This window comes from Carassius auratus, chromosome 2, assembly GCF_003368295.1.
Source record: "Carassius auratus strain Wakin chromosome 2, ASM336829v1, whole genome shotgun sequence".
Taxonomy (NCBI): Eukaryota; Metazoa; Chordata; class Actinopteri; order Cypriniformes; family Cyprinidae; genus Carassius; species Carassius auratus.
Window position 1 is genome coordinate 1,065,540 of NC_039244.1, and position 8,662 is coordinate 1,074,201.

General features: G+C 46.9%; 1 protein-coding gene across 1 annotated transcript in view; it reads right to left on the reverse strand.

The window, feature by feature from the left end:
* Positions 1–2,574: 2,574 nt before the first annotated feature.
* Positions 2,575–8,662, reverse strand: part of LOC113111607 (tripartite motif-containing protein 16-like) — a 6,666-nt gene continuing 578 nt past the window's right edge. Inside the window, exons 1-6 of the mRNA XM_026276543.1 lie at positions 8,534–8,662; positions 4,444–4,539; positions 4,131–4,364; positions 3,644–3,846; positions 3,499–3,521; positions 2,575–3,308 (exon numbers count right to left, since the gene is read on the reverse strand). The exon at positions 8,534–8,662 is cut by the window's right edge and continues 578 nt beyond it. Coding sequence (XP_026132328.1) covers positions 2,785–3,308; positions 3,499–3,521; positions 3,644–3,846; positions 4,131–4,364; positions 4,444–4,539; positions 8,534–8,662 — 1,209 coding nt within the window. The 3' untranslated portion in view covers positions 2,575–2,784. The remainder of the gene's footprint in view (positions 3,309–3,498; positions 3,522–3,643; positions 3,847–4,130; positions 4,365–4,443; positions 4,540–8,533) is intronic.

Below are 8,662 nucleotides of genomic sequence, written 5' to 3' on the forward strand. Positions count from 1 at the left end.
TGGAATCTGTATTCATGCACATCACTTCTCTTCTGGTAAACATGCGACACCTCATGAAGACCAAACACGAGCAGAATCTGAAGCGCTGAGTCACACTAAAGTGTGTGTGTAGGAGCAGAGTGTCCAGTACAGAGAAGGAGGAAGTGTGTGTTCTGCCTGATCACACACACTTCAGTTATGAGTATAAGCGAGTGTGAAACGAATGTGGTTCAATATGAGAAGAACAAATGTGTGTGTTACAGTAAGATCACATCTCGGCTGTTTATCACACACACACTTCTGAGAGGAACCCATTACCCACAATGCATCACTTACCGTAGTTTACGTCTCAGAATAACCCTTTCTGCATGACATCTATGATACGGAGAAACATGCATTTGTCTGTTTGATCAGTGGGTTTTATTTTCTAACATTTCATTCAAGTGTATTTGAATTTTATCATTGTTTTATTAACATTACTAATCATTTATTAGTAGTATAATGGAGTCTAGTTTAGTAATGCAAAGCATTTCTCATCAAACAATATGGATTTTAAAGAAATAGTTCAGCCAAAAAGAACATGTGCTGAGATGTGTTCACCTTCAGGTCATCAGAGATCAGGAGGAGTTTGTTTCCTCATCAGGTTTGTAGAAATATATAGCATTGCATCAGTGTCTCATCAATGGATGCTCTGCAGTGAATGGGTGCCATCAGAATGAGAGTCCAAACAGCTGATAATCCATAATAACACTCCAGTGAAGAAGTGCATCTGCTGTTGTCTCTCACATCTCACATGTGGAACACAAAGGGTTAATCCCTTTAGTACTGGTATTACTACACAGATAGTCTTGCTGACTAAAATAACAAGTTGCATAATTTGAGCAAAAATGTAGCAGGACATGAAGTTTATGAATAATATGTGGAGTAAATGCAATATTTCCCTGTAATAAAGCCGATCAATAATTTATTGATCTGGATCAATTTCTCTTTTTCTCTTTCAGGATCATGAGACTCATTCATGAAGCAGATAAACGTGTTTGTGGACTCGAGAGACGCCATCAACATATTCAGAGTCCATTGATCTGGAAAAAGTTCAAAGGTCAAAGGTCAAAGTTCACCGTTCAGACGGAGAGTGGAGCTCAGGGTCAGTAAAGCCTGATGATGATTGAGCGCATCTGAATGTGACCGTCATGCTGGAGGTCAAGGGTCAGCGGGAGGTTGGGTTGGCTGTCTGAGGGCTTTTATAAAGCCTCATGTGTCATTATTGTGTGACAGGCGTGACGGACCTGAGATCCACACCAGACACGCAGTTATTACCAGACACGTCTGATGTGGACCGACTGCGATTAAACAAACCACAGCTGATGAAATTATTCTTTACTCATTCAATGTGAGGAAGCATCTAAATGTGAGCTAATTATAAGAAGGAAAATATTTTAAGAAATGTAAAATTGTTTTCGTCAATATAGTACAAGTCTCTTAATATAAAAAAATATTGTCTATAATAAGAATAGATTCATGTCTGTCTCTTCATGAATGGTTGATTAATCAGACGTGGAATCTGGACACTATTCTAAGATCAATAATGACAGATTAGATTTATTTTGGAATACACACTCACTCACACACACACACACACACATGCACAAACGCACACACACTCACACACACACACACACGCACACACACATGTTTGTTTTAGTGTAAAGTGTGTTCATCCCATAGGTGTAATGGTTTTTATAATGTAGAAACTGTATATTCTATGGCCCTTCACCAACCCTACACCTAACCCTAACCCTCACAGGAAACTTTCTGCATTTTTACTTTCTCAAAAAAACTCATTCTGTATGATTTATAAGTGTTTTGAAAAATGGGCACATGGGTTATGTCCTCATAAGTCACCCTCTCCTTGTAATACCTGTGTCATACCCATGTCATTATACAGAGTTGTGTCCTGATATGTCACAAAAACATGCCCACACACACACACACACTGATCTTACTGTCTATATGAGGATTTATTACACACATTTATTCTGACTGTTATTTTTTTAGATTAGATTAGATTCAACTTTATTGTCACTGCACATGTAGGTACAAGGCAACGAAATGCAGTTAGCATCTAACCAGAAGTGCAATAAGCAGTAAGTACAGAATAAAGGTCTATAATATGTACAATAACTATACAGGTAAGTATTATGGACATAATTTACAGATATTAAATACTATAAGCACGATATACAGAAAGGTGTACTATGAACATACTATACAGATGGGCTATGTAAAAGTGTATGTACACTATAGGCAGAACTATGAACATAATTTACAGTATTGCAATGGACAGTAAAGTGCATAGAAAAGATATTTCAATGTGCAAATGGATTATACAGTGTTCCTGGATGAACAGACAGTAGTGCAAGTAATAACAAGTTACTTTTTGCTTGTTGTGAGAAAATAAATAAATCCGAGTGTTGAAGAGGGGGAGGGGTCTATGTGTGGTGTGGGGGGTGTTGAGGGGTGTCAGAGGGAAGAGTTCAGCAAGGAGACAGCTTTAGGGAAAAAGCTGTTCCTGAATCTTGTGGTCCTTGTCCGGAGGCTCCTGAAACGCCTCCCGGAGGGGAGGAGGTTAAACAGTTCGTGGTCAGGGTGAGAGGAGTCCTTGAGAATGCTGCGAGCTCGACGTAGACAGCGTTTCACTGACAAAAGTTCAGCTGCAGTATTACTGTCATTAAGAGAAAAGAAAGAAGAGACTTTATAACATCACAGCATTATGGGTAGAATCTCTTGTCAGTCTATTCTGATTCATCAGCACAATTTCACTGATGTTCTTGAACAAACTCCAAACCCAGGATAGAGCGGCTGAGTGAATGTGGTCTGGACTGTGTGGATGAGGCTCATTGTGTCAGAGACGCTGTAGAAGGACAGAATTCCTGCTCTGTGATCCACAAACACTCCTATTCTACTGCTGATGGACTTTATAGGGAGATCAGTCTTTATGTTATTGTGAATGAATGAGTAACTGGAGGGAGTACAGATCAAACTCCAGGACTGATCATTACGTCCAAACATACACTCAACACCTCCTCCCTTCCTGCCGATGCTCTTATATGACACTGATATATACACACCAACATCTCCTCTCCACTCAATCTCCCAGTAACAGCGTCCACACACACTCTCTCTACACAACACCTGAGGCCACAGATCAAATCTGTCTGGATGACCAGGATACGACTGATCTGTGTCAGTGACAGTAATCTCTCTGTTACCCTCAGACAGACGGAGGTATTTATTCACTGTGTTCAGATCCGGAGTGAGCTGATGGGAATCTGATGGAGATAAAACACATCAGAATCAGGAATTATGAATCTGTTTGATCTCTTCATGTTCAGTGTATCATCAGTGTCTCAGATGAACAGATATATGTGCACATCATCATTTATAAAACTCTTCTTTCTCCTTCTACAGGAAGAACATGAACACACAGAAGTTTTTCTGCTTGTGTTCTTACTGACTTACATTGTAGGAAGTCGTTCCTGGTTGTGGGATCAATGTTGGAGAATGTGACTGTGGAAATCAACAGACATGAACAGTGTGATTCTCATGATCCTGTATCTATTCCTAACACATTTCTAATATGATGTTCTCCATGATATGAGATGATGATGGACTGGTTTCTGAGAGCAGATGAATCTCCAGGATTTTACCTCTGTCTGAGATCTTCTTGATCTCCTCTTTGCAGAAATCCTCCAGTTTGTCTCTCAGCTGATGGACAGATTCTCTCAGATCATCAGAAGAGAAGAGAGAACTGAAGAGATCATCATTTACGTCTGTAGATTCAGGAGGAGCCGAGAGAGACTGGAAACTCTACAGAAAACAGAAATCAAACTCATCAGCTCCACACTTCACTCAATAACCTTCAGGAACATCAGATTTGATCTTTAGTAACTCTCCTCCTCGAGTAACTGAATATAAATAGAAATATATTGGGGCAAATATTTGCTAGTCTCCATAATACCTGATCTCATCCGTAGTCTAGATTAGAATTAAACAAGCACATTATTTTACAGGACATGCATTTAAAAAGATTATTTCCAGAGAATGCCATTTCTGAAAGCTGAAATCCATTTGTTCTTCTAGATGTGTGTTACCTGCAGGAACTGGATGTGATCCTGTGTGTGTGAAAGCTGCTCCAGCTCAGCGTCTCTCCTCCTCAGATCATTGATCTCCTGCTCCAGTCGCTCCAGTCGTTCTTCAGCTCGACTCACTGCAGTCTTTTCCTGATCTCTGATCAGTCGTATCAGCTCAGAGCGGCTTCTCTCAATGGAGCGGATGAGCTCAGTAAAGATCCTCTCACTGTCCTCCACTGCTGTCTGTGCAGAGCGCTGTTAGGACACACAGTGATTCAGCTTCAGTGAGTCTGAACTGAGATGGAGACAAACTTCTCTTCTTCTCCAGACTCACCTTATGAGACTCCACAGTCTCTCTCAGCTGCTGGAGATCTTTCTCTCTCTGCTGGATTCTCTGCTGGAGCGTCTTCTGAGTCTCCTTCAGCTGCTTCTGCAGGACAAACAGATGATCGTCAATCTCACAGAAAACTACTGGCTCTAAATCATCATGTGAACAGATGAATCATACATGACTACTATCATACATGAATTCTCATGAAGCGTAAGGACTGTTTCACACCACATATGTAAATATTATAAAAGAGAAACTTACACAGACTGCTGGGTAATTCAACTGTGGCTCTACACAGAGAATAGATGAACTAAATGGAACTATAAATGACTTAATCTGGATTCTGTCAGATTTACTGAACAGAAAGTCGTCTGTTGTTGCATTTAACTTGTATTTTGACAATAGACTGTATAAAAAAAAAAGGATGTAGAGTCCATGACGTCACCCGTGGGATTCTGAAGAGTGTTTTTAAAGCTCAAAGTTGGCGGAGCTGGCCATTGCCATCTTGGCAGCGAGTCACCGTAATAATGCAGAAATTTAAGGCTTATTATAATTTAAAGAATGAGTTATAAAAAATAATTCACCCCCTAACAGTATCACGCTCTCAGTCTCTGTTTTCCTGGGTGTTCCCTAGTGAGCTCACTTCTCCTTAGGCACTTCACCATAGGCACTTTAATTCCTCTAGTCTGGTTGTGTCTTCACAGTAATTGCACTCCAATTAGAATCGCACAGGTGCTGACAATCCTCTGTCATTAGTCTCCCTATGTATAGCTGTCTTTCTCTGTCATCTGTATGGAGTCTTTACCCTATGTGTGAGTTGTGCTCGTCTCCCGAGTTTTCCCTTACCTTCTTGTTCCTCCGAGTTTCCTATCCGGTTCCCTTTTTTGTTTGGTTTTGTCTCTCACGACTGTTTATTTTGTATTTTTTCCCTTCTGTAAATAAACCCGTACTTGCAATTGGATCCTGCCCTCACCTTGTGTTTTTCCCAAAACCCAACCGTCACAGAAGGACTCCATCAAACAAGGATCCAGCGGTATGTCTGCTGCCATGTTCTCCCCAGCCAGCAAGCGGGAGAGAGGTGGCTTCGAGGGCTCTCGCCTAGTGGTGTTCCGGGGAACCAGGGGAGGTCGCTCTGGAACAAACAGCCGGGAGGAGGTCCGGCAGCGATCTCCACTGTGGGCAACCGTCGACCCGGGACTCGGTTGGGGGCTGCCAGTTCCCCAGTTTGTCCCGAGAGGAGAGGGGAGATGCAGGTCGGCCGAGCCAGCGCCGTGGAACCAGATGGCCGCCAGTCCTGTGCATCGGCACAAAATGGCCGCCAACCCTGCGCCACAGTACAAGATGGCCGCCAGTCCAGCGCCAGATGGCCGATTCAACGGCTGAGTCTCCTGATAAGGTGCCACCGACTCGCCATCATAAAGGACGGAGGAGGAGACGGGCGTCTGCCGTTCCTCAAGGTCCAGGAGGACGTTCCCGAGCGGGCCGCTGCCGTCCAGGTGGACATTCCCGAGCGGGCCGCTGTTGTCCAGGAGGACGTTCCCGAGGCGGAGCCCGATGCGGTTCCCGATGCGGTTCCCGAGGCGGTTCCCAGGCCGAGGCGGAGCCCGATGCGGTTCCCAGGCCGAGGCGGTGCCCGAGGTGGTTCCCGAGGCGGAGCCCAATGAAGTTCCCAGGCCGAGGCGGTGCCCGATGCAGTTCCCGAGCCCGAGGCGGTTCCCAGGCCGAGGCGGTGCCCGATGCAGTTCCCGAGCCCGAGGCGGTTCCCAGGCCGAGGCGGTGCCCGATGCAGTTCCCGAGCCCGAGGCGGTTCCCAGGCCGAGGCGGTGCCCGATGCAGTTCCCGAGCCCGAGGCGGTTCCCAGGCCGAGGCGGTGCCCGAGGCAGTTCCCGAGGCGGAGCCCGATGCAGTTCCCGAGCCCGAGGCGGTTCCCAGGCCGAGGCGGTGCCCGATGCAGTTCCCGAGCCCGAGGCGGTTCCCAGGCCGAGGCGGTGCCCGAGGCGGTTCCCGAGGCGGAGCCCGATGCAGTTCCCAGGCCGAGGCGGTGCCCGATGCAGTTGCCGAGGCAGTTCCCGAGGCCGAGGCAGTTCCCGAGGCGGTGCCCGATGCGGTTCCCGAGGCCGAGGCGGTGCCCGATGCGGTGCCCGATGCGGTGCCCGAGGCAGTTCCCGATGTGGAGCCCGATGCGGAGCCCGATGCGGTTCCCGAGGCGGAGCCCGATGCAGTTCCCAGGCCGATGCGGTGCCCGATGCGGTTCCCGAGGCGGTTCCCGAGGCGGTTCCCGAGGCGGTTCCCGAGGCGGTTCCCGAGGCGGTTCCCAGGCCGAGGCGGTTCCCGAGGCGGAGGCGGTGCCCGATGCAGTTCCCGAGGCCGAGGCGGTTCCCGAGGCGGTTCCCGATGCGGTTCCCGATGCGGAGGCGGTGCCCGAGGCGGTGCCCGATGCTGTTCTGGAGGCCGAGGCGGTGCTCGAGGCCGTTCCAGAGGCAGTGCCCGAAGTAGAGGTGTCTCACGTCTCCACAGGCAGTCTTGAGTCGAGTCAGGTGTTCGTAGACCCTCCAGAGTCAGGGCTTGTCACTATTGACCTTTCAGAGTCAAGTCAGGTTCCCATGAACTCTCCAGAGACAAGGCTAGTCACCGGTGATCTTCGTCCTCCCATGGGGTCGGCCACAAGAATGTGGTGGTCTTCCGCTCCACCCTGGGGGACTCCGGTCTCGACCGCGAGGACGTGGTGGTCTTCCGCTCCGCCCTGGGGGACTCCGGCCTTGACTGCGAGGATGTGGTGGTCTTCCGCTCCGCCCTGGGGGGGCTTCTGCCTTGACCACATGGGTGTGATGACCCTCTGTTCCGCCCGGGTGGTAATCCCCTAATGTCCTCCTTTTACCCATGTTTTTGTTTGCATTTGTTTGTCTATTTTCCTCCTTTGGACCTGGCCCTCCGTCCCTCCCCTTTTTCCCTCCGCCGGTCCACCACCCTCCTGGACTCCTTGTTTTGTGTTACACCTTCCTGTCTCTGCCTTTCCATCCCATCTGGTTGTTTGTCTCTGTCCATTCTATCTGGTTCTCCTGTCCCTGTTTTCTGACCCTCCGTCCCTCCCCCTAGTCCGCCGCCGCTTCACCTCCCTCCTACCTCTTTCTGTTGGGTTTTCCGGGGTTTCAGGTGGAGCATCTGGGAGCTGCTCCGTAGGGGAGGGGGTAATGTCACGCTCTCAGTCTCTGTTTTCCTGGGTGTTCCCTAGTGAGCTCACTTCTCCTTAGGCACTTCACCATAGGCACTTTAATTCCTCTAGTCTGGTTGTGTCTTCACAGTAATTGCACTCCAATTAGAATCGCACAGGTGCTGACAATCCTCTGTCATTAGTCTCCCTATGTATAGCTGTCTTTCTCTGTCATCTGTATGGAGTCCTTACCCTATGTGTGAGTTGTGCTAGTCTCCCGAGTTTTCCCTTACCTTCTTGTTCCTCCGAGTTTCCTATCCGTTTCATCCGGTTCCCTTTTTTGTTTGGTTTTGTCTCTCACGACTGTTTATTTTGTATTTTTTCCCTTCTGTAAATAAACCCGTACTTGCAATTGGATCCTTTTTCCCAAAACCCAACCGTCACAAACAGTTGTCATGATTGCCAAAGTTGTCAAATTAGCTATATAGACCAAAAACACTTTTTCTACCAGGCTGTAAAATTTATATTTTTTGCTATTAAGTTGGGCATTTTAACATGGGGACTTTATGGGACTGACTGCCTTTTTGCAGCTGGCTTCTAGTGGCCATTCGATTAATTGCAGTTTTAATCACTTCTGTGTTGGTTTCACGAGAGACTGGAAGGTTGCTGCTCGATTTTGACTGAAAGAAAAATACATTTAGTGTGGGAACAACATAAAATAATGGAGTAAACTTTTCAGCTGTTTAATCAACGTCTATTTTACTAAATGGTTTGCTGATAAAGTTTACGGTGTATTCTCAGCAAACAGTGAAACTCTTCTCGCAGCTGTTCTTTTCTACTGTCATGAGAAGTGTGAATGCTGTGAGCTGTTCATATTGTGCAGATATAAACACATATGAAACGAGTGTCAGCGATATTTCATCAGTGTCTAGTGTTAAATACCTGTTTCTCTGTCCTGTGTGCTGCAGCTGATACAGTGTTGTGGTTTTGATGTTCATCCATCGTACACAGCAGACAGATACACTTCTGATCAGTGCGACAGAAAACCTCAAGGAGCTTCTCATGTTTCTG